The sequence below is a fragment of the Cucurbita pepo genome, chromosome 1 (genome assembly GCF_057944985.1).
Source record: "Cucurbita pepo subsp. pepo isolate OVF chromosome 1, ASM5794498v1, whole genome shotgun sequence".
NCBI lineage: Eukaryota > Viridiplantae > Streptophyta > Magnoliopsida > Cucurbitales > Cucurbitaceae > Cucurbita > Cucurbita pepo.
In genome coordinates, this window is record NC_141798.1 from 17,614,389 (window position 1) to 17,638,793 (window position 24,405).

A 24,405-nucleotide genomic window follows, 5' to 3' on the forward strand; every position below is an offset into this window, starting at 1 on the left:
AAGACGGGCAACAGTCAGGATTGGGACCGCCTCCATGGTTGGGAGGTGCATGGCCATTTTCCCCGGTAACCATCCCTAGCCAAATGACCTATTCGACCATAATTGTAACACTCTCCTCCGCCAAAACCACCATAACCACCTCGCCCACCGGACCGACCAGAACGGCTGACTCTACCTCCCCGACTGCCACGGCCACCTCTGAACCCGCTAGTTCTACCAATTACAGTAACATCGACGGCCTTGGCGCAGTGATCCTGGCCATAATCGATGGAAAATTCGACCGCCTGACCATCGAAAAGGGTCCGAAATCCGTCGGACAAAATGGAGGTGTGGTGCACAAAAAGGTCCTCGCCGGAATCATGTGGAGCTATGAAGCCAAACCCCACTGCGCACTGAACCACTTCACGGTTCCGGTCGATTTCTTCACCTCCGCCATGGAAAAAGAAACAGAGACAATACCCAGAAGTTTCCAGCGATGTATATCTCTCTGAAACAGAGATTCCAGGAAAAAAGGAGAATTCGGGTGACGTGGAATCCAGTGATTGGATGGTTATGTCAGCTGCTTTATCAGCTCTCTTCGCACTTAACCACTGAACTGCTGACACGTCATCAAATCAGATAAACCAAGTTAACTGTAAACGAACACGTCATCCACAAAATATTAATTATTATTACGGCGACAAAATGAGAGGGATATATTTATTTATTTCACCCTTAAAAATAATTATAAATTATAAAATATAATATGATCTAACCGAACAAACTTAATCCAAAAAATTTATGATTGAATTGAGTTTAGTTCATTATTTAATAAAGATTGCTCGGGTTAAAATTTTACAACATAAATAATTGATTGTCTAAAAAATATCTCGACTCGACTCAACACAACCTATAAACACCTCCCAGTACCATTAAAATATATATTTAATAGGTATTATTATTATTATTATTATTATTATTTTGTCTCATTCAATTTTAAGAATGTCAAATTTGTTTTGAAAATTAAATTTGATGTTTAATAAATTATGGCGAGATTTAATTTAAAAATTAACAAATTTATAAGTTTGTGTTGAGACTAAGCCCATTAAGCATGAACTGGGGTGGGCTTGGGTGGATTGCTGACTAGGGGAATTTAGTCCACCTAGGAAAATGTCAACGTTAATAATTATGGATTAGTCATTAATTAATTAATTGTTAAATATAATTATGATGATATATTGCTTAATCTATATAGAATTCATAATTAATAAAGAAATTAGGAGTGGTTGAGGCAAAATATTAACTTATTATTATTCATTTCAATAGAAAATGGTCATATATTTTATTCTGTTTATAATTGCTATTATTATTATTTAAAAAATAATATGTTTATAAAAAAAATATAATTATATCTATATGCAGTGGAAGAAAAACATTTTATTTTTATTTTATTTAGTTATCTAATTTTGAAAATATTTTAATTAATTAAAATATATAGTAAATTTCAATTTACGAAATAGGTTGGAGAAGGAAACAAAACATTGATTGTGAAGTTACGGAAATCTCTTCCTAATAGATGCGTATTAAAATCGTGAGGTTGACGGTGATACGTAACGAGCTAAAACAGACAATATGTACTTGCAATTGGTATTAGAGCTAGCCACCTAGCTGTGTGCTAGTGAGGAAGCTGGACCCAGGGTGGATAGTGTAACACATCTAAAACTATTGTGACTGGCTCCATTATTAAATATAGAATTATTTTTTAAAAAAAAATTGAGATTTTTTTCATTTTTATTTATTTTATGTCATAAATTCATTATAATCTTTTGGAAACATTTGAATTATTAATGAACTTTTTAAGGTGAATATTTAAAAACAAATTGTTTACAATAATCTAAATTTGAGATAAAAACATAAAATTAAATTTTTTTTTTTAATTATGAAAAATAGATTAAAAAAATGTTTTGATAGGGATAATTTGAGGCTGACGTGGAAAAGAAAGGGAAGAGCATTGGGTAGAGTTGTCATGTTTTGGCCAATAATGTAATTATCAAATAAATATAAAGTTTGGATTCGGACACCTCATGTTCATCCACTTTAACCTTTCCTATTTTCAACCTCCACCATCCCGTTTTAAATCAATTTCAAGCGACCAAAAGAATGTGTCTCAAAAAATTTATCGATCACTAGTTTAACTGGGGAGAACGTCATACCCATATTAAGAGAAGAGTAGGTTGTGACCCTCACGTGCAGTCACCGCATGGTGGTGACATGAAAATGGCACCTAAAGGTCGAGGAAAAACAAGTATCATGATGCAATTGAGTAGGACGGTGCAGCATCCAACACACTATATAAAGTGTGTACTGAACCCAAGACGAGCATAGACAAGAAGAAAACAAAATGCAGACAAGAGAGACAAAGATAGAGCGAAAATTTGGGTTTGAGCGCTCTAAACCCTAAACCTACAGCCTAACGTTTTGGGTCCGTTTGTGGGTTATCCAACCTAACCTTACCCTACTTTTAAGATTATTACAAAAATTAAGAATATTTGATACGTGAGAATGAAGGGTTATGTCCAGTTTTGAACTCTATTCAAGTTACTCGGGTCATTAACTCAACAAACTCGAAAAAATAGGGTTCAAAATCAAATTAGTGTTTGATTTTTATTTATTTATTTTTATAAAAAAAATGATTAAAAATATATTTAAAAATAATTTTGAATATATAAAAAAATGAGTAAAACTATATTTTAATTAGAAGTTAGAATAGAAAGGGGAGAAGCAGAGTCAAAGTGAGGAGACGGAGCCATGCCGCAGCCATCTCTCTCGGCCACATTGTGAAATAGCGCGCAACTGCCCCCTCCCTGCGGCCACCTCCCAACCGCCATAACCTTCACTTCCGCCTCCACCTCCACCTCTCTCCCAAATCCCCATTTTCCTCCTTTCCGCCATCAAAACCCCTTCGCCTCTTCGATTCAGCCCACAAAATCGAGCATCACCGACTGCGATTTATCAGAAAACCAACACTAATCACTACCTCCACGACTTTCTACTCCCGAATCGCATCGCAAATCGCCGTTGACTGTTCCTCACGACGACGCGGTTTTCTTATCACATCGTGCATTCCATAACCCCAGGTTCGTTCACTTTCAGTCTCAGCCGAGCGCGAATCTCAATCTTGTAATGGCGCTCAAAATTTAGAATCCCGACGCGGTAGTTTGACCTTTTGGTTTGTCTCTCTCTTCTTTATGAGTATCATTTATTGTATGTATATTTGATTAGGTCTAGAACTAAATACAGACTTATGCCAATCGTTTCAAGATTCTATCTCACCGGAGGTTCGGTTCGAAACCTCAAATTTAATGAAAGAGAGGTGGAAATGAATTTGTACGATTTGATAGTTCTCTGTTAATGGAAAACATATCTTCTGAATTCCAAAATAAACTAAACTTTTATCTTCATCTTCGCTGGGGATTTCGTAATTGGTTCACTAACCGGTGGGTGAGGGAAAGATTCTCTGCTTCTTCCACCATTATTTTATCACAGACAAGGTTTCGTCCTCTGTCATATTTTAGTCAGCAGTCGGTTGTACTTGTTTGTTTTTTCTTATATTTGTTTTCTTTCAAGGACTGTGTTGGCTGAAATTCGCATAAACCACAACCATTCAATTATACATGGAATTATTAAGCATTTGTATATAGTTTTAATCTATCCTTAATCTCAAATCAGAGTAGTTGACCATAAATTCATTCATGGGCGAGCCAAGTTAAGAAAATACAATTGAACACTGGCAGGTTCACCGCCATTCAATTGCCTACATATCTGATCCCCTGATTTTTTTTTTTTTCGATTTCTTCCAGAAAAGGGTCATGGATCCTGGGGATAGCAACCCAGAAACCAGACAAGGAATTCCACTTAATCGAGCTAGGAGTTTAGGCTCTTCATTTAGGAGAAGCTCTTTTAACTCTTCTTGCGATCAGCCTCCTCCAACTGATCATGATGCTGAACGTGAGAGCGTTTCAGAAGCGGGGGACATTGGGGATCGTGCTCTTTACAGCAATAGATTCAGTGATAGTGAGCGCTTTAGCTTATCTCTCGATCGTGCTTTGGAGAATGGTGCAATTGCCCCAATCCCAGAGAACGCCTTCGTGCAATCCTATGGATTTCGAGGTCGTGAATCTGCAACAGTTAATACTCCTGCTTCTCTTGTGCCACCTCAAGCTGAGGAAATCGTGTCCACTCTTGCAAACTGCCCCATAGATCATTCTGAAGACACAAAGCAAGTGGGTTTTATTTTGACATCCTTTCCACGACGGCTGAGTTGAATGTTTTTTTTTTTCTTCCATTTTTCGGATAATTCATGGGTTTTGTTTGGTTTCATGAACAGGAAAGCAAGAGGAAGTTTTCAAGGCTGTTGGAGTATGTAACATGCCTTGTTCATCTTGCTGTTTTTGGAATTCTTGGGGTAACTCAGAAAATTCTACATTTTCAAGTTATAAGTAGTGATATCTTCTAGTGCACTTTTAGGAAAACACCGCCGACCTCTCATTTACAACTGAGAAATCTGCTCTTTACTGACATAAGTTGACAGTATTTTATGATTTGAGTGACAGAAGCTTTGGTGTAAAAAAGGTGTTCGAAGTTTGAGCTTTTCAAGAGTTGCATGAAGATTATGATTGTTGAAACCTTTTCTGTTTACAGAGCAATTTTGTGTTGTTGTGCAGGTCTTGACAAGATATGGACTACAGAAGTTGTTTGGCCCAGAGAATGCAAACGTGACGAACAATGAGACGATTCTGTATCCAGATCTGCCTTCCAATATGGTCTGCCTCTCAATTCTTCTTCTACTCATCTGTTACTGATCTTCCTTTTCTCTACCCTTTGGAATATCTAATTCATTTGATCTCAAAAGGGTGAAAGTAAAGCTTATAATCCAATGTGCTCCACCTTTTCTTGTAGTAAATAACTTCTGTATGAATTTTATGGGTAGCCTTGCATGAATAGAGAAGTTTTGCAGCTTCTGGTTTTTAGTAGAGGAGGGAGAAGGGCTTTTAAAAAGGTGAAAAGTGCTTTTTCTTTAAAGCACTTTTCAAAATTTGCATACTACTTTTATGCAGAATCTTTAATAAAGTAAGCTAATTTGTTATTATATTAATTTGATAGGTGGGATCATTCTTGATGGGATGGTGGGGTGTTGTTTTCAAAGGAGACATTTCAGGCATTTCAGATTATCTAGCCATTGGATTGACGACCGGTTACTTGGGAAGCCTAACAACATTCAGCGGATGGAATCAGAAAATGCTGGATTTGAGTGTCGACGGCCGCTGGCTCTTTGCCATCCTCGGTTTCCTCATAGGTAAGACAATGACTCAAGACACCAAAACTCCAAAAGCACGTTATATGGGTTAAGAATCAAGAATCACGACTCTCCACAATAATATGATATTGTTCACTTAGAGATAAGCTCTCGTCGTGACTTTGCTTTGGACTCTCTCAAAAGGCCTCACCAATGGAGATTATTCCTTACTTATAAATCCATGATCATTTCTTAAATTAGCGTCTCTCAACTATCCTCACCAATATCAATATCTTACTGATTCTTCTGCAGGCTTGTTTCTGGTGGCCTACTCCATAATCTTCGGAATAGAAACAGCAAAGGGCTTCCGATGGATTATGAAAAGAAAAAACATAACCTGCAGCTGGTGCTTGAAAGTGGACAGCTACGAGCGTGACTTAGCAGCAATGGTGGGGTTTTCACTGATGCTGATTCTATTATGGAGCCTCAGTGGGAGCCTACTAGAGAGAGATTTCAGCAGCGAGGCGGCGGAACTGTGGGTGGGTTGCCTGGTGGGGCCAGTGGGGGTATGGGCGCGGTGGTTCTTAGCCAGGCTAAATGGGCGGGGAGTGGGGCGTAAAGGGCGGTGGAAATGGGTGCCGATTGGGACTCTGATGGCGAATGTTTTAGCGGCGTGTGTGATGGCGGCGCTGGCGACGGTGAAGAAAGCTGTGAAAACGGAGAAGGTGGAGACGGTAGCGAGTGGGGTGCAGTTGGGGCTGTTGGGGTGTTTGAGCACGGTGTCGACGTTCATTGCAGAGTTCAACGCGATGAGGCTGAGCGAGCAGCCTTGGAGAGCCTACGCGTATGCGGCCCTCACGATGGCCATTTCCTTCGCATTAGGCGTATTGATTTACTCTATACCCGTCTGGACCCAGGGATTCAATACTAAAATGTTGTAAATCCCCATTATCATAATTCATATGATATTAGTACTTTATAATTTATAATTTTATTTTTTATGCATAATGGGTGTACCATATATTAAAATTAAAGCTACTTAAAATCATAGGAGTGATGGATATTAATTTTATAAAAATAACAATTGCAGAATAAAAAAAAATTGTATAATCCAATATGACACATAATGTTTGTAAATAATAATTATTAATAATTGGGATGAAAGTTACACAAAAGTTCCACACTGCAATTTAGTTATTTAAAAGTTCGTTAATAATCGAAACCATTTTTCTAATTAATGGCGCCGTACATTAAAATTGCAGGACTCCGCCGCTCGCCGGAGAAGACGAAACAAAACAAACGACGACGAAGGTGGAGGCGGCGGCGGCGGCGCAGTTTGGTTCGGTTCAGTCACTGGGGAATTTTATTAAGCTTGCAATACGCATACTCACCATACTTCTTCGTCTTGAACTTCGGCGGATTGTCTTCATCGACCAGTTTCGGATGAGGCCCAACTTCAAACTCCGCCGGTGGCTCCAAGAACACCGGCCACGATATCCTCGCCTTCTCCTTGTTCACCGTCGTCCTGTGCAGCACGCTCTTGTACTTCCCATTACTCAGAATCTGCGAAATCAAGCTCCATTTTCACAAACCCTAGAACTTCAAAAAATGGGCATCAAATCAAACCTCAAATTTACCTCAATTTGATCGCCGATGTGGATGACGAGGGCGTTGGGGATGTAATTGACATCGTACCAATGGCCATCTTTGAACGCCTGGAGACCTTGAACATCATTGGGCACAAGAATTGTGATGACCGACATGTCGGTGTGAGGAGCAACTCCAAGAGCTAGATCAGGGCGTGGACATGGTGGGTAGTAGTTGATTTTCATTAAATACACTAAATCATCTCCACCGGAACTCTGTTTCAGTTCATGTTCTTCAAGCCCCAGCCCCAGTGACAGGCTTCTAAACAGCTTATCCACAACCCCATGTAAATGCTTTCTGTACTCCTCGTTTGCAGCCCTGAATTCAGATCGAAACGGTTACGAGTTAGAGCCTTCTCCGAGCCCTATGAAGCCCTCGAACAGCCTCCTCTTGATCGAAGCTAAACTCCTTTTCTAAAGTCCTAGGCGTTGTTACAATGAAAATGATGTATTCCTTACTTATAAACTCATGATTATTCTCTATGTTAAGTACACTAGAGCCTCCTCTTCATCGAGGTTCTACTTCTGCTTTAGAATCTTCGAACAAAGTACATCATTTGTTCGATACTTGAGTCACTTTTGATTACACGTTCAAAGTTCATAGCTCTTTGTTCAACATTTGAGAATTCTATTGACATGACTCTAAGTTGTCGTGGCTTTACTTTAGGTTTTCCAAAAAACCTCGTACCAATGGATACGTATTCCTTTATCTATAAATCCATGTGTTAGATGAACACGATTCAACAATGGTATGATATTGTCCACTTTGAGCATAAGCTCTCATGGCTTTACTTTCAGCTTCTCCAAAAGCCTCGCACCAATGGAGAGAGTATTAATTGATTATAAACTCAGGATTATTCCCTAAATTAGCAGATGTGGGACTTTTATCATCGAACACCAGGATCATTCTCAAAATTACTCACCGAACCATCTCAACAGAAACAGAGTAATCAACAGAAACAGAGTAATCAAGAAATTGAATACCTGTAAGAAGGGGGTTTTTGAGGCCAGAATTTGAAGTTAACGGCGGACGGCGGCCAAATGATATGGAACAAATGGTCGACCCAATCCTTCTTTCCACCGACTTCCTTCTGGAGCTTAGTTCCATAGCCTTCGACGGATTTAGAACCAGGGGGCTTAGCGTACACCTCTTTCTCCTCTGTTGGTAGCTCAAAGAATTCCTTCCCAACAGCCTGCAAATGGGCGATTGCTTCATTGGGGATATTGTGGTTGATGATCTGAAACATGCCCCAATGGCGAGAGGCATCATCGATGGCTTGAATAACAGAGTGTTGATCCGGGTTGCTGAAATCGATGACCGGAACGGCGAGGGTTTGGCCCTTGACGGTGGTAATGCCAGGCTGCTCGGTCTCCTGGCGGATGAACTGGGCCGGGAGAGTGCCGGAGGAGAGCACGGCGGAAGCGATGTCCTGGACCTTCTCGAGCTCCATGGGTGCAGGTGGGTTTGGGAGTCCGGTGGTGGGGGCTTTGTAGAAGGGTGCAGAGAGGTAGAAGAAACGTGGGCAGTTGTGGATCGTTCCATGTAACAACCAGCCCCAATAAATGAAGCCTAAATTACTTGTCTTTGTTGTCACATGAATGCCGATGCCCATTAAAACCAAACTCAATTGGTTACGATCGTTTATTTCTTTTCGTTAATTCAATAAAAAGTATCATGCATTCTATTTTTAAAAAATATTCATAAATTTTTTGTATTTTATTTTAAAAATACCATTAACTTTTAAAATTTATAAAATACATCCAACTTTTAAATTTTTAAAAATTAAAAAATTTCTTTCCATTTTTTTATATTTTTATTTTAAATGATATTTATTTAAATGAGAATTTCTACTATAATACACCACCTCCAAAAATATAATAGATAAATAATTGATCTAATAAAAAAATATTCAAACTTAATAAAATATAAAGCCATACGTTATATTTACAAAATAAAAAAAAAAAATAAAAAAAAAAAATAATAATAAAATTACATACCCAAAAGAATTATAGGTTCTTTCAAATGACTTAATTGAAAGATTTTCAAGACATTTATATACGCTAAACTATCTCTTAATGTTAACTATCTTTTAATGTTGATCCTCGTTTTAAAAAAATATTTTTATTATTTAAAAAATTAACGACTTATTAATTGTATTAATGATGTAGTAGGTAGGGAAGGTTGTATATGAAATGAGGGCCTATTTTACCAAATCATTTATTGTGCCAAAAAAAAAAAAAAAAAAAAAAAAAAAAAAAAAAAAAAAAAAGAAAAACTACCATGTTAATGGTCTATAAATGTTTTACCAACCATTTAGCTAACGAACCATTTTATTGAGACCATTAGTTAGAAATATAACATGGTTATTGTATACTAATAATTTACGGTTAAAAAGTTTATAATTTTATTAAAATTATTTACTTGATAATAATTATTAAAAAGGATGGTTTAATAAACTCTAATTTTTAATATTTATTTAGTTAAATTATTTTTAAATTTTCACTTAATAAAAATAAATTAAATTAATTATCTAAAATTAAATAATAAATCCCATATAATCCCAATTAATTATCTAAATAGTTATTAATACTTGAATCAAATATTCGTATTTATATAAAATTTGATAACAATATCTCTCAAAAACTACGACGTTCATCTAATAATTTTTTTTCTTTCTTTTGAAAATAATATCAAAATATAAGGTAGCCAACAAATAACTTTGGTGAGGAAAAAATTAGTACAAGAAATCATTGCAAGATAATATATTAAAAATGCTTTGGCATCTTAAACTTTTATCCAAACACTACACATTTTGATTGGCAAAATTAACTTTTGAGTACTAATTTATGAAACCACATTTTTTTTTTTAATCTAATGAACTAATTTATATTCGCAGATAGCATTCCATCAACATTTACAACACGGCCCACGATTTTAAATTGAAGAGTATTTTGTAGACACCCTTGTGTAAATGCACCATGGAAGCAGCCAAAAGTTTAGCCGCAGCACGAGCCACAGGCAGGTAGTGAACCTGGTTGTCATAGTTCAGATCACAGAACAGTAAGTAAATTGAATGAAAGAATAGAGGAAAAAAGTTCGAAAACAAGCATTGAACTTACTATGATCGATTCCTCGAACGTTGTCTAGACCACGAGGTGGCCCACGTGGACGACCACCGTAAGGCCCTGACCCGGGACCTCCTGGGCCACCACCGTCCCATTTCTTGCCAGAACCAGATCCTTTTCTATAAGCCTCAGATTTTTCCATCTAGAAAGAAGCATGAAAGTTAATCTTTAATCCTATGATTGTGGTTCTGAATACCTAACATTATTCACAAGACAACAAAGAACACCTTACCGAGAATAAGGTGGTAAAAAACACACCGATAATGTTTACAATGGCCCAAAAGAAATCAGTTATGGTTTTGAGACGCCAAAATGATCTCTGGGATTTCACAACGCCTACAAGATATCGTGCAAGTGCATAGCTGGTTATTTCATGCTAGGAATCAAGAACACAAGCATTCAATTTCATAGTTCAAAGAAACTATCAGATGAATGGTAACATGTCAAATCCACCTGAGAATAGCACCCAGTTTATCCACCGGATATACGAATTGGAAAAAATGGGTCATTGTGCAATGTGAAAGCAATTTTAGCATCTCTTCAATCTCTTGAACATAAAATCAATCCAAATAGATAACTAAAAAAAAAAAAAAAAAACAGTATCATACGGACAACTGTACATAGAGAAGAGGTGAACGAGATCATTAATGAAGTCATGCAAAGCAGGTGAAACTGAAAAAGGAAAGGAACACATTAGCTCCCCAATAATCTTGCCGTTCTAAGTACTCTGACAAAGATGTAGAACTGATGTACCAGGAGACAGGTAGCAGAGTGCAATAGGGATTCACACAGAGCTGTTTAATACTGGCAAATTTAGTATCAATTTATGCTTCGGAAACATGAACATCCCCCATGACTTAATATGAGAGAGTTCACCAGAAAGAAGCAACTAAAAGGAATTCCAAAAACAAGTTCTACCTAAATATTTGGTACATGCAATATTCACTTATCCAGAAATGGTTCTAGAGAATCCTGCTAAATGGAACAACCAAACGGAATTTCAAGCACGCATTGATACAATCAAAAGATTCCTGATAGTGTTCTCAGGTTGCACACACTTTTAAAGGTTCATTAAAAAAAATCAATATGACTTCAAGCCTTGTCCAGCACTCGAAGAGAGTGCAGAAAAACTTCCAAACCATGGAAATATATATATGTTAGCACAATGATTCAGATCAACAGCAATATAGAACAACAAAATTATAAGCTCGTGAAGATTTAAAAATCATAATATCTTCTCTCTCTACTGCTTGAAATTGTGATGATTTAATTTAATAAGAAGACACGAAGAACCTCCATAAGGTTTATAACATGGACTTCAACATTAAGCATTAACACAACGGAGCCTGACTAACATAAAGCAACTAAATCAAGTTTAAAAGAAAATATATCGATTCCTTCACCATATTTTCAAACCACTGATACTTACGTCTACCATTATGAACTACCATCTTATAATACATTTTTAAATTTTATATTAAGCAGGTGCGATTTACAAGGAAAAGCAAAAAACATCCCCTTAAAGCGAATGGTATAAGTTCTGCCTGAAGAAGTCAATAAGCATAGCCATTTTCCAGGCCTTTTTCATCATCGGTTCTATCCACTAAAACCGTAGAGACAGACAATAAACACGGAGTAAAACTAGAGTTGAAAAATTAGGGAAACGGTGTGAATTCATCCAAACACTCAAAGAAATAAACAAATGCCTTCATGTCAGCTTATAAAAAAGGTACCACCAAAGTTGAAGTTGAAGTTTAGGATATAAACTCATACAAAAATTGTCAAGCTATGTGTCTCATCTAAGTTATCAAACGACTATAAATTTTCCCAATTTATCTACCACATTTCTCTATTTTTCCTATCATTCCACTAGATCGTAGAACCTCAGTCTCTTTCTAACTCGAATTCGAGAGTTTTCCCTCTCTTCATGATTAAATCAATGCCCTAGGATTATTTCCATTCCTGTGGTTATATCTTTGTGTACGATTTTTCCATTTGATAACATCAAATTCATTAAGTTTCCGATCAAGAGATATGCAATCAGATCAAAATTCTCACAGAATACCACGCCTTCCTGAAAAACCAACTAGATCTAACCTACTAAGCACAAAATCGAAATCAGAATCACCACAAAATGAATATTACCACGGAATAGGAACAGGATTAAAAAATAAATACACCGACAATCCAAACACACAAAAACTCTAAAATATTTCCAAATCCGAAAGTCATCAACCAAACTCTCAGAAGCGGAATCGAAAAATAAAAGATTAGAAATCGAGAGAGAACCTCGTTCAACGTACGCCATGGGAGACTTTCCAGAGCCTTCTCGGAGTCGAAGAGAAATAGAGGGATATTCTAAAAGGTGTGTTTTGGATCGACCGCAATATTCCGCCCCTTTTATACGACGATTTGCGCGGATTTTGATTGGCTAAAGCTACGTCATAATTAAGATTTTATTTTCTAAAATTTAATAAACTGGATGAGGTGTTAATTAAGTTTGTTATTCAACCTTGACACCGTCAACGTCGCCCATAAAAAAAATATAATTTTTAATAATAATTTAGTCCTTAAAATAATAAAATTGATTTTAAATACTTTTAAAAAAATGAAACCAATAAGAATTTTAATTAAGTAATTTTCATAAATAAAAAAAGCATAAATGGAATTTATTTCCACCAAAATAGTAAATTGGATGATGAGGATGACCGGAAGTAGACGGTGGAAGACGTCACTCGGAGAAGGACACGTGTCAGTGAACTTACTAATCTTACCGGTCAGGTGACTAAACAGCATTAGAAAGAAAGAAAAGGAGATGAAGAGAAACGGAGAGAAGTGGAAAAAGGGCGCGAAGTGGGCGCCATTGTCTTCGCCGACCGTTCATCGCGTCCCTTTCTTCTTCCACAGTCTTACCAACACTAGCGATTTCTTTCTCAGCTCTCTTTCATGGCTGCTGTTTGATTCATTTATCATTTTCTTCTGTTGTGTTCTTGATATCCTTTTCCGAAGTCGGAAGATTGTCTTGTTATATCTTTCAAATTCGTTTGGATTTGAGGTTTTTTTTGTGGATTGTTGCCATTTCTTGTTCCGTTTGATTCTTCTTGCGTTTTCATAATTATGAGGGGATCTGTTGAGCAATCCACTTCCGAGAGGAACGAGGATGGCGGAAAGGAGTGGAAGAAGAAGGATCGTTCTAATTGGCGGTCTGAGCAGAAGGCCTCTATTTGGAGGGCAGGTGTTCTTCTCTTTTTAACTTGTTTTGCTTGATTTTAGTCTTAATTCGTGGGATTTTGCCGAATATGGATGTACTTTAATATATGGAAATTGTGATGGAAATTGTGAGATCTCAAGTCGATTGACTTGAAGAGAAGAGCGAAACATTCTTTATAAGTGTGTGTGGAAACTTCTCCCTTGATGCATTTTAAAAACATTGAGTGGAAGCATGAAAGGGAAAGATTCTCCAAAGAGGATAATATTTACTAGCGGTGGGCTTGGACTATCACACATGGTATCAGAGCCAGACATTGGGTGATGTGCAAGCGAGGAGGCTGAACCCCGAAGGGCTGGACACAAGGCAGTGTGTCAACAAGAATGCTAGGCCCTGGAGGGGGTGGATTGTGAGATTCCACATTGATTGGGGAGGAGAACAAAACATTCATTATAAGGGCGTGAAAACTTCCCCTAACAAGATATGTTTTAAAAAGCTTGAAGGAAAGCTCTCTCCCTAGCATACTTATTTTAAAAATTTTGAGGGACAGTTCGAAAAGAAAAGTCTAAAAGGACAATATTCGCAAGCAATGGGCTTGAACTTGCTATTTGTTGTTAAGTATTGCATTGAGACAAATTTCTCAGGGTGCGTTGATATGTGCTTATTCTAAATCAATAGTTTCAGATGTGTGTTTTGTTGCTCGGGAAGGTGCTTTTATGGTTGACTTTTGTTTCCCCTAAACCATCTTTCCACTCTTAACATGCCTTAACTTACAAGATATGTTGCCTCTTTTGGCAGTGTCTTGCAGTTCAGTCAATGAAATACCGAGGGAAGCATCAGAGTGCATGGAAAATTGTAGAATTGATGCTAACTTAACAGAACCCTCATTTTATTCTTCTTTGACTCAAGATGAATGTCAATCAAATCAGCCAACCGAGCCTGGTTTCACCGGAAGAAATAAGCTTTCCTTTAGTTCTTTGTCCCCTCTGCATATTGGCCAACAATCAGAATGGTCACAAAATTTGAGAAACCAGCATCATTCCATGGATACTGGTCGATGGGCTATAACATCATGTCCGGAACAGATTGCCAGTGGAAGTATGCCTTGGATATCTATGAACCAGCATTCGCCTCCTGCTGATGTAAACAGTCAAAGGAAATATTTTACGTCTCACTGTCCCCTGGATGATGTTACTAGAGGCTTACAGGTCTGTTTGACATGCTAAATTTTCTTGATGCTAGTTGGTAGGGTGAGTTCTTTGTTCAAATGATATCAAATTTTGTGATAGGATGCTGCAATTTAGCTGTTGTTTCCACTTTTGCAGAAAGGCGACATATTTAAAGCTTTGTTTCGTATGAATGCTCACTATAGAGTTGAGGTTTGTGTCAAATCTCTCTGAATATTAGCTACTGAGTATGTTTGTTCGCATATTTCTTTCGAGTTTTGTTTGAACACGATGTATCCATTTTGTAGGCCTACTGCAAAATTGATGGAATACCAGTTGATGTCTTAATCTATGGAAGTGCGTCTCAGAACAGAGCTGTAAATACTCTCTCTTTCATGCACACATACAAACACAAAATGGATGAGTTATCCAAGAAACTCGAAATTGGTTGTAGGGTTTCTAGAAAGCTTGAAACATTTTGGTTCATTTTTAGTAAAATGAGTTGTGTGCTAGCAAGGATGCCGGCCTCCAAGGAGGGTGGATTGTGAGATCTCACATCGGTTGGAGAGGGGAACGAAACATTCCTTATAAAGGTGTAGAAACCTCTCCCTGGTAGATGCATTTTAAAACCTTGAGGGAAACCTTTGAAGGGAAAGCCCAAAGAGGACAATATCGGCTAGTGGTGGGCTTGAGCCGTTACAAATGGTATCAGTGCTAGACACCGGTGTGCCAATGAGGACGCTAGGCCTCCAAGGAGGGTGGATTGTGAGATTTCTCATCGGTTGGAGAAGGGAACGAAGCATTTGGAAACCTCTCCCTAGTAGACGTGTTTTAAAACCTTAAGGGAAAGCCCAAAGAGACAATATTTGCTAGCGGTGGGCTTGAGCTGTTATAAATGGTATCAAAGCTAGACATCGAGCCGTGTACCAGCGAAGATGCTGGGCCTCCAAGAAGGGTGGATTGTGAGATCCCACATCAGTTGGAGAAGGGAACGAAGTATTTCTTATAAGGGTGTGGAAACCTCTTTCTAATGGATGCGTTTTAAAACCTTGAAGAAAAGCCCCAAAAAGGAGCTAGAAATGGACTTGGGATGTACACAGTGAACTAAAAAATGCTTGCATCTTGTGTTTGACTGCTGTAGAATTACGATGAGAGCAAATCTAAATGTACATATGGGGAATTTTTTTATTGATTTGGAATCATTGTCCTGATCTAGGTGGAAGGAGACATAGTTGCAATGAAGATGAATCCTTTTTCGTTATGGAGTAGGATGAAAGGCACTAGTGAGGCCCATGACAATATGCATTCACTGGAAGATGCCAATGTTATGTCCGACAGTTTTTGGAGTTCCCCTTCAGTTGATCCCATTGGCAGGATCTGTGCAGTGATTGATTTATTTCCTACAAAAAGACCAACTGGTAAGGTTGTAGCCATCCTAAAGAAGTCTCGGCAGCGAGGAACTATTGTTGGCCTTCTTAATGTCAAGAAATTCCTCTCCTTTCATGATTGTGGATATGTCCAATTGATGCCTAACGATGCGAGATTCCCGACAATGATGGTTTTTGCAGTCGATTTACCCGACTGCATCAAGAAGAGATTGGACAATGGTGATGCCACAGTTGAAAGTGAGCTGGTGGCTGCACGGATTGATGAATGGCTTGAAGACAGTTCAGCTCCAAAAGCACTTGTCATGCATGTTCTAGGACGGGGAAGTAGAATAGAGTCTCATATTGATGCTATTTTATTTCAAAATGCAATTCTTACATGTGAATTCTCTCGTGATTCATTGTCTTGTCTCCCTCATACCCCTTGGAAGATCCCACAAGAGGAACTTCAATGCAGAAGAGATCTAAGAAACTTATGCATATTTACTATTGATCCTCCATCTGCCTTGGATCTTGATGATGCTTTCTCGGTTCAAAAGTTAGCCAATGGTATCTTTAGAGTAGGCATCCATGTTGCTGATGTATCACATTTTGTATTGCCAGACACTGCCTTAGATAAAGAGGCTCGAATCCGATCGACAAGTGTTCATCTTCTACGACGCAAGATACCAATGTTGCCACCATTACTCTCTGAGAATATCGGTTCACTTAACCCCGGAGTGGATCGACTTGCGTTTTCATTGTTTTTGGACATCAACCATTGTGGAGATGTCGAAGATTGTTGGATTGGCCGTACTGTGATATGCTCTTGCTGCAAACTCTCATATGGACATGCTCAGGACATTATTGACAGTTCAAAGGTTTTAGGACATTGTGTTCCCCAGTTGCATGGCCAGTCTACATGGCTTGATATCATTTCATCTGTTAGAACTCTAAATGAAATTTCTAAAACTCTAAAGGAGAAGAGATTTAGAGATGGGGCTTTGAGGATTGAGAATCCCAAAATAGTGTTTTTATATGATGAATTTGGAATTCCATATGATAGTACGTTTCATGAGCGAAAGGATTCGAATTTTCTTGTCGAGGAGTTCGTGCTTTTGGCAAACAGGACCGTGGCCGAAGTGATATCCAGAACTTTTCCTGATAGAGCATTATTGAGAAGGCATCCTAAACCTATATTCAAGAAACTTACAGAATTTGAATCATTTTGTTCTAAGCAGGGCTTTGAACTGGACACATCCTCTTCATTTCTGTTCCAACAGTCATTAGAGCAGATACGGATGAAATTTCATGATGATCCTTTGCTGTTTGATGCTGTGATATCCTATGCTACAAGGTCTACGCAGTTAGCGAGTTATTTCTGCAATGGAGAGCTAAAAGATGGTGAAAATGGGAGCTATTATTCACTGGCTGTCCCTTGGTACACACATTTCACGTCACCGTTGCGACGGTATGCTGATATCGTCGTCCATCGCACACTTGCAGCAGCTGTTGAGGCTGAGGAGTTGTATTTGAAGCACCAAAGTGATGAACGGATGAGATGTTTTACTGGCATGTATTTTGACAAAGATGCTGCTGACTCCTTAGAAGGTAGAGAAGCGTTATCATCTGCAGCATTGAGGCATGGAGTTCCATGCTCTAAATTACTTTCAGATGTTGCTGTGCAATGCAATAACAGAAAATTGGCTAGTAAGCATGCTGCGGATGCTTGTGATAAGCTCTACATGTGGGCTCTTTTGAAAGAAAAACAGGTACTCTTTTGTGATCTTTTCTGATATAATTTGAACACTATCTTGTTTTTGTTTGTTTTACAAGTATTAAGGTTCAATGGATGGTAGATTCATCTGTGGCTTCTTTATATTTTCAGATTTTGTTCTCAGATGCAAAGGTATTGGGCCTTGGTTCAAAATTTATGACTCTGTATATACAGAAGCTGGCGGTGAGTGTTCTTTGAACCTGTAGTATTTAATTTATTTCATTCCGAGGTGTGGCTGCTTATTCAATGGTTATACATAGTATCATATAGTATCATATAGTAAACGACTATTTAAAGTAAAAAGCTGATAGAACTATATATGATAGATAGTTATATATAAAGTTATATATAATAAACTGAGCTATATATATATATATATATATATATCGGTGGTTTGAAAATGTACTCACGTACCAAGCTGGTAGAGTTATATATGATAGACAATTATATAGTAGATGGTTATATCGTAAAGTTATATACAATAAACTGAACTCCATATATATATATCACTGTCGTGCTTTAAAAATGTACTTTCTATCTGTATTCTTTCTTACTCTGCTTACCAAGCTGATAGATAGTTATATATAATAATAGATGGTTATATCTAGTAAAATTATATATAATAAACTGAACCATATATATATATATATATATATATATATATATATATATATATATATATATATCCCTATGATGCTTTGAAAATGTACTTTCTATCTGTGTTCTCTTTTTACTCTACATACTAAGCAGAGCTATATATGGTTGACAGACAGTTATATATAATAGATAGTTATATCTAGTAAAGTTATATATAGTAAACTGAACCATATATATGCCTCTGAAGTGCACTGAAAATGTACTTTCGGTCTCATTCTCTCTTATTTTTGTACATACATGAAGTCACCAATATAAACTTTTAAACTTCATCAATATAAACTTTTAACCAATATTCCTCCCGGCATTTTCTCTCTCTTGTTCTTTGTATTCATCTAGATGAGTGTTCGCATTATTGTGCGATCCTAACCGTCTGAATTGGTATTCATTATTTTTCTCATGCCATACATTATCAGATTGAGCGGAGAATATACTACGAGGAAGTCAAAGATTTGGCAAATGAATGGCTCGATGCTACATCTACGTTGGTGCTTAGTTTTCCTGACACTAGGCGCTCTCATGGGAGTAGAGATTCAATTAAGTGGAAGGCATTGGATGATATTGCATTGGTTATTTCCCCTTGCGACCTGACTGTTCAACAGAGTACGCTTGAAGGAGAAGCAAGCACAGAGGGTGCTGCTGCTTCAGATAGTGGAATCATCGAGCCTGCAGTTTTCCCCCTCACAGTGCAGCTCCTTTCAACGCTACCAGTAGCACTTCATGCCGTTGGTGGGGACGATGGAGCCATTGAGATAGGCGTTAGGCTGTACATGAGCTCATATTTAAGGTAATAACACATGGTGGTGTGGTTGATGTGGCAAACCATTTGATGCCATTCCAGTGCGCCTAACTCTGTTTGTAGATAAGGAAAATGAGTGCAAAGGTGCATAAAAATTGAAGGTGGTTTGTGGATAAGGCCATTGGTTTTTTTGTTGGCCAGTTCCCATTCACTGAAACTTAGTGTTTTAAGACGAAACCGATAAGAATGAGAAATAAAAGTGGATCAAAAGTGCATCATTAATATGTCACAACGTTTAAATAGGATACAAGCTACCAACTAATATCTAAAAATATAAACTAACTAAATCTTGAGAATAAGATAAAATATATTACTAATCAAATTCTAAGATAAAATATTAATTGATTACGAATATCTAAGATATATTCCATAACTAATTATTATAATATATTTTTCACGTATAAATTATATAGATTGATTTTGACAATTTAACGACGATTTCATCATAGTAATTATTTCGGAAAGAAGTTTTTATTAGATCATTAAATTAAAGAAAAAAAAGGTTAATTCCTAAAATGGAATTAACAGTAAAAACTTTTTAAAATTATTTTCTTTACTTTTCAACGTTTTAAAAAAATTAAAAAATATTTTTAGAATTTTTAAAAAGTTATTAAATATTTTTTTTAAAGTTCAAAAAATATTTTTGAAATATGTGTAATGATTTCGTTTTAAAATTAACATTAATGTATTTTTTAACCTTTAATTTAAAAGTATTTATACACAAAGAGTATTTTTAAAATGAATATAAAATCGTGAGAGTATTTTTTGATTTTTTTTAAGAAAGTTTAAAAGTATTATTGAAAATTTTAAAAATAATTTTTAGTATTTTTATTAATTTAGTAAAAAATATTTCTAATTTATAGAAAGAAAGAAAAAGAAAAAAGAAATAAAAATCCCTAAAAACGGGCCCAGGCTCGATCGGTGCAGTGGCCGAGCTCCAACCGAAGAGGGTTCAGTCGGAGGATTACGGTGTTTCTCCGCGATCAGATTTGCACAAACAGATAGAGAGATGCGAGGAACTGGTGGACCTCTTCTCTGCATAGGCGATCTTCTGTGCGATGTCGGAGAAGAAGAAGCCGGAGAAGGAAAGGGATCTAATGAAACCCCTAAATCAGTAATATCATCAACTTCTTCCTCTGCTTCTGTTTCCACTCTTCCGCTCGTATCAGAAACCCCCGATCTCCCCAAACTCTTTCAGGTTCCCTGCTTATCTTTCGATTTTTGATTTTTCGCTTTCTTTTCTGGTTGTCCTGTAAGTCATTGAGTACTCTGATAATTGATGCTTCGATTACGGTTTCGTACGCTTTGAATGCAGATTGTAGTATCGCGAATGTGATTTTTTAGGATTGCGAATATTTTGTAATGAGCTTGATGTTTATTTCATATTCTAATCTTCTTTGCTTCAGGAAAATTACGACCAATTGAACAAATCATTCGATGATAATGACCACTCTTGGACAGCTTTGACGTTGAAGGTAGGGCGTTTCTTGTGTTTGACATTCAATTTGAATGATTCAGTGATATGAACTTTACTTTCTAACAATTTACAACCTCATTTCCTTTGATTTTGAAAGACCGCTTCGTGTTTGTGCAAAGAAATTACTATCCAGCAAATTGGCTTCTATTTCCTTGTGACTTCATTTTTGGGGCATTTTCAGATGTGCAGTGCTCTTGATACTGCTAGTAAATTGGTTGAATCAACCAACTCAAATTCGAGATTCTTGTTGGAGAAGATTGTGGAGCTTGAACAGGTTTTGGAAAAGGGGGATTCTACAAGAGAGGCGGCCATGGCCATCCAAACCAGTTTTAGCTCTCAAGTTGCTCAGGACTCCATTTCTTCTCAGAATCAAGGTTAGCATAAGCTTATACATTAAAGGGGTTTCTCATCTTTGTTGATGCATTATGGAAATCTTCTCTTGAGAAATACTCGTTTGAGCAGTTGCCATATTCATTGCTTTGATTCATGCAGTTTGATTTCTTATGCAGTTGGTGTAGTCGAGATAAATTTGAGTTTTAATTATTTGTAATCATATTATGATTGGATTAGATTTAGTAGTTCAAGTAAATAGAATAAGGATGGAATTTATGGTTGAGAGACATATGGGGTTCAAAGCTTAGTCAGTTGGACATATAAGATATAGGTTACAGATGTTATTATGCTCATTCCAATGATAGAGTTTAGATTAAATTACAAGTTTAGTTCTTGAGCTTTTGTTTACTTTAATCAAAGGTGTTTCATAGGTTCACAAACACTCAATTTTGTCTAATAGGTCTATATTCTATAAAAATTTGATATCGAGATTGGGAATGATATGGGGATGAAAATGGCTCGTGATCTATATGTAGAAGAGTTTATTCTCAATCTCGATATCAAATCATTAACGGACGATATCGATATCTAGAACCATGATTTAATATTGAGAATAAAGAATCACTGATTCAAGATGAAGAATCAAGACTTAATGATTTGATATCAAGATGGACACTGATTATTTGATAGTGAGATAGATACTACGAAATTGAATGAGAATGCATGAATGTGTCATTTGCCTTGTAACTATATGTTTATTTATAGATTTTTTTATTATTATCATGGAGAACTGAAATGACATAGGCTTTCAAGATCATCGAAACATGTTATGTGAGATCCCACATCGGTTGGGAAGGAGAACGAAACATTCTTTATAAGGGTGTGGAAACCTCTCTCTAGCAGATGCATTTTAAAAACCTTTAGGAGAAGCCCGAAAGAGAAAACCCAAAGAGGATAATATATGCTAGCGGCGGGCTTGAACTGTTACAAATGGTATCGGAGCCAGACATGGGATGATGTGCCAGTGAGGAGGCTGAGCCTCGAAGGAGGTGGACACGAGGTGGTGTGCTAGCAAGGACGTTGGGTCCCAAAGGGAGGTGGATTGGGGGGTCCCACATCGATTGGAGAAGGGAATGAGTATCAGCGTGGACGCTGGACCCTGAAGGGGGGTGGATTGTGAGATCCCACATTGGTTGGGGAGGAGAATGAAGCATTTTTTATAATGGTGTGAAAACCTCTCCCTAGCAGACACGTTTTAAAAACCTTGAAGGGAAGCCCGAAAGAGAAAGTCCAAAGACAACAGTATCTGTTAGCGGTGGGCTTGAATGGTTACATATTACTTCTACCCAAATCACCAGCTTGCCACATATTAAACGGGTAAACTAGTTAACAAAGATGAAGCTCTTCACACTCAGCTCCATATGTTTTGACAGAAAACTATATTTGAAAAATTCGTTAACTTGAACTTGGTATCAACCGTTCATCGATACATGAAATCCTCTCGTGGGAGGTTGTCAACGAGATAAGAGATGTGATGACCTTCGAACCGAGGGGTACCAAAGTGGTGTTCTCACAGACTTTCGTTGACAAGGTATAGGGACATGAAGGACTCAAGAGTACTTCAACAAATTGGATTAGGGGTACAATCATTTGGGAGAGGGTTTTGAAGAGCAGAGAAGCCTTCACCAAATGATGAGCCTCCAACAATCAATGTCCTGGACCTTGAACAACCTTCTGTTGCTTCTCATGCACCCTCAAGTTCACAAGCCTCCCTACAGATCTCCACGGGTGGGGTCGGGGCTTCCTCGTCTCCCCTCTTATTTCAATCCCCATCTTAACTACTACTATTACAACTAGATTGTGGGATAATGGAATGTAAATTATCAGATCTCATATCGGCTGAAGAGGGGAACGAAGCATTCCTTGCAAGAGTTTAGAAACCTCTCCCTAACAGACATGTTGACGCGGACGACGATACATAACAGGCCAAAGTGGACAATACTGCTAGCGGTGAGCTTGAGCTGTTACAGTTGAAGAGGAGAACAAAACATTTCTTGTGAGCGTGTGAAAACCTCTTTTAGTAGACGCATTTTAAAACCTTGAGGGAAAGCTCGAAGAAAAAAACTCAAAAAGGACAATATCTATTAGTGTTGAACTTGGACTTTTATATTAATGAACAAAGATTTGGAATATCATGTATGCAAGCTGAATCATACAAACATCTCTAACGCTATCTCGGTATGTTGATCAATAATGAATTTTTGTCGTTTCTTGCAATGAAGGGCATAGTTGTGAACATGCCCAAATTTCCAAATTTGTAAAAGTATCTACACATAATGGATTACAATAATTCCATCATCTTTATATGTATTAAAGAATAGTGAAAAAAAAAATGTCATGATTGTCCTTTTCGACCATGGGAAAGAAAAAGAAACATAAGCTTGAACTTGAAGCAACAAGGGTGGATGAAAACTTAGGAAGTATAAGTAATTATAAGGTTTGAATAATGTGACAAGACACTCATTTTCTTTGGTTTGGTTTTTTTGGAAACTATAAGGTAATAAATGGTCGCATTAAAATTCCCACATGCCTTTAAATTAAAAAATAAATAAAAGTGACTATTTTTTTCCAACTTAGATTCTGTTCCTTGCTCAAAATTTTAAAAAATAAACGTCAAAATTGTATAATTAATTAATTATTTCTCGAGTCAATGTATTTCTATTTTAACTTTTAAAATAGACCCATATACAAGCCATTAACATATTTAATAATTAATTTATTAGATATAAAATTGAATTTGTCGAATAGAATATTAAACTTGTTTAATCGGTTCAAGAACTTGTTACACAAAATCGAACAAATATGTTTTTATCTTAAAATTAGATGTATTAGATCGAATAAATTTCAACGACGTAAAAAAAACATGGTTAAATTAATACTTATGTTCAATAATACCCTTAATATTCTAAAAAAATCTACAATTATTCTTTTACCCTATTTTAAAAAAAAAAAAAAAATCTATAATATATCCTAAACTTAAAAAAAATATATACTTAATATTTAAAAAAATATGCTTATTTGACCTATAAAGGTTGTATTTTTAGGGTTTGATGGGTAAATTTGAAAAACAGAGCCATAGCTGTCTATCTACCTTCAACTAATCCTTAATTAAATTTTGTAATTTAAATATTTTAGAGTCCCAAAGATTAGGTAACCTAATTCATTTTTAATATTCTAAGCCCCAAATAATTTGCACTTTCTTTGACTTTTCACTACCCCAATTTCTTTTTTTTTTAAATTAAAAAAAAAAATACTTTTTAAAAGTTGGAAATTTTAAATTTAATTTGTTGTACAATACCCCTTTTTCTTTGTATTTATATATTTATACTTTATAATAAAGCTAAGAAGTTTTACTCTCTTACTTTGCTTTGTAACCTCTTTATTACATGTGCATAGTAGAATATCATTTTTTGACTTTATCCTAAAGTATGAACTTTTTATTTTACGAATGCAGAGTTATACTAAAATAAAATAAACGTCACCGCTATTAAGAACGAAAAATGGGATAGCTTCTTATGAA

At 36.6% G+C, this 24,405-nt stretch overlaps 5 protein-coding genes and 1 non-coding gene across 8 annotated transcripts; 3 read left to right on the plus strand and 3 right to left on the minus strand.

Annotated features, from left to right (window-relative positions):
* Nucleotides 1-2,733: 2,733 nt before the first annotated feature.
* Nucleotides 2,734-6,264, plus strand: LOC111780231 (camphor resistance CrcB family protein). 2 transcript variants are annotated; one of them, XM_023660576.2, is made up of 6 exons: nt 2,734-3,116; nt 3,840-4,262; nt 4,367-4,444; nt 4,704-4,802; nt 5,143-5,335; nt 5,588-6,264. In XM_023660576.2, the coding sequence occupies exons 2-6, from the start codon at nt 3,849-3,851 to the stop codon at nt 6,214-6,216; spliced, it is 1,413 nt and encodes a 470-aa protein (XP_023516344.1). In that variant the 5' UTR covers nt 2,734-3,116; nt 3,840-3,848; the 3' UTR covers nt 6,217-6,264. The 2 variants fall into 2 exon arrangements, with proteins under 2 accessions (XP_023516344.1, XP_086979898.1); XM_087123772.1 differs by having other exon boundaries at nt 3,845-4,262.
* Nucleotides 6,265-6,404: 140 nt separating this feature from the next.
* On the minus strand, nt 6,405-8,459 carry LOC111780272 (flavonol synthase/flavanone 3-hydroxylase). The gene is made up of 3 exons (XM_023660628.2): nt 7,906-8,459; nt 6,913-7,240; nt 6,405-6,838 (listed from the first exon to the last, which is right to left on the minus strand). The coding sequence occupies exons 1-3, from the start codon at nt 8,370-8,372 to the stop codon at nt 6,626-6,628; spliced, it is 1,008 nt and encodes a 335-aa protein (XP_023516396.2). The 5' UTR covers nt 8,373-8,459; the 3' UTR covers nt 6,405-6,625.
* A 1,210-nt stretch (nt 8,460-9,669) lies between these two features.
* LOC111780289 (uncharacterized) lies at nt 9,670-12,467 on the minus strand. The gene is made up of 4 exons (XM_023660652.2): nt 12,337-12,467; nt 10,280-10,383; nt 10,042-10,189; nt 9,670-9,953 (listed from the first exon to the last, which is right to left on the minus strand). The coding sequence occupies exons 1-4, from the start codon at nt 12,353-12,355 to the stop codon at nt 9,919-9,921; spliced, it is 306 nt and encodes a 101-aa protein (XP_023516420.1). The 5' UTR covers nt 12,356-12,467; the 3' UTR covers nt 9,670-9,918.
* Nucleotides 10,793-10,937, minus strand: LOC111783105 (small nucleolar RNA snoR137). Its single transcript, XR_002813284.1, has one exon. It is a non-coding gene; the product is annotated as a small nucleolar RNA snoR137 (small nucleolar RNA).
* Nucleotides 12,468-12,861: 394 nt separating the features above from the next.
* LOC111780222 (DIS3-like exonuclease 2) lies at nt 12,862-19,230 on the plus strand. 2 transcript variants are annotated; one of them, XM_023660564.2, is made up of 7 exons: nt 12,862-13,282; nt 14,054-14,463; nt 14,581-14,634; nt 14,730-14,798; nt 15,638-17,557; nt 17,674-17,745; nt 18,633-19,230. In XM_023660564.2, the coding sequence occupies exons 1-7, from the start codon at nt 13,165-13,167 to the stop codon at nt 19,005-19,007; spliced, it is 3,018 nt and encodes a 1,005-aa protein (XP_023516332.2). In that variant the 5' UTR covers nt 12,862-13,164; the 3' UTR covers nt 19,008-19,230. The 2 variants fall into 2 exon arrangements, with proteins under 2 accessions (XP_023516332.2, XP_086977186.1); XM_087121060.1 differs by lacking the exon at nt 12,862-13,282 and having other exon boundaries at nt 14,342-14,505.
* Nucleotides 19,231-19,902: 672 nt separating this feature from the next.
* LOC111780279 (histone-lysine N-methyltransferase) lies at nt 19,903-21,209 on the plus strand. The gene is made up of 3 exons (XM_023660640.2): nt 19,903-20,213; nt 20,422-20,490; nt 20,674-21,209. The coding sequence occupies exons 1-3, from the start codon at nt 20,025-20,027 to the stop codon at nt 20,869-20,871; spliced, it is 456 nt and encodes a 151-aa protein (XP_023516408.2). The 5' UTR covers nt 19,903-20,024; the 3' UTR covers nt 20,872-21,209.
* Nucleotides 21,210-24,405: the final 3,196 nt, after the last annotated feature.

Bases quoted from the DNA above. Each gene is read 5' to 3' on its own strand.
- LOC111780231 (XM_023660576.2), top strand. From the start codon at position 3,849: ATGGATCCTGGGGATAGCAACCCAGAAACCAGACAAGGAATTCCACTT. The intron at 4,803-5,142 runs GTCTGCCTCTCA...TTAATTTGATAG, and splicing joins CAGATCTGCCTTCCAATATG to GTGGGATCATTCTTGATGGG. The intron at 5,336-5,587 runs GTAAGACAATGA...ATTCTTCTGCAG, and splicing joins CATCCTCGGTTTCCTCATAG to GCTTGTTTCTGGTGGCCTAC.
- LOC111780272 (XM_023660628.2), bottom strand. From the start codon at position 8,372: ATGGAGCTCGAGAAGGTCCAGGACATCGCTTCCGCCGTGCTCTCCTCC. The intron at 7,241-7,905 runs GTATTCAATTTC...ATCTGAATTCAG, and splicing joins CAAAAACCCCCTTCTTACAG to GGCTGCAAACGAGGAGTACA. The intron at 6,839-6,912 runs GTAAATTTGAGG...TTGATTTCGCAG, and splicing joins ACATCGGCGATCAAATTGAG to ATTCTGAGTAATGGGAAGTA.
- LOC111780289 (XM_023660652.2), bottom strand. The intron at 10,190-10,279 runs GTAAGGTGTTCT...GCTTCTTTCTAG, and splicing joins TTTTTACCACCTTATTCTCG to ATGGAAAAATCTGAGGCTTA. The intron at 9,954-10,041 runs GTAAGTTCAATG...TATGACAACCAG, and splicing joins CGTTCGAGGAATCGATCATA to GTTCACTACCTGCCTGTGGC.
- LOC111780222 (XM_023660564.2), top strand. From the start codon at position 13,165: ATGAGGGGATCTGTTGAGCAATCCACTTCCGAGAGGAACGAGGATGGC. The intron at 14,799-15,637 runs GTAAATACTCTC...GTCCTGATCTAG, and splicing joins GTGCGTCTCAGAACAGAGCT to GTGGAAGGAGACATAGTTGC. The intron at 17,746-18,632 runs GTGAGTGTTCTT...ATACATTATCAG, and splicing joins TGTATATACAGAAGCTGGCG to ATTGAGCGGAGAATATACTA.
- LOC111780279 (XM_023660640.2), top strand. From the start codon at position 20,025: ATGCGAGGAACTGGTGGACCTCTTCTCTGCATAGGCGATCTTCTGTGC. The intron at 20,214-20,421 runs GTTCCCTGCTTA...TCTTTGCTTCAG, and splicing joins ATCTCCCCAAACTCTTTCAG to GAAAATTACGACCAATTGAA. The intron at 20,491-20,673 runs GTAGGGCGTTTC...GGGCATTTTCAG, and splicing joins GGACAGCTTTGACGTTGAAG to ATGTGCAGTGCTCTTGATAC.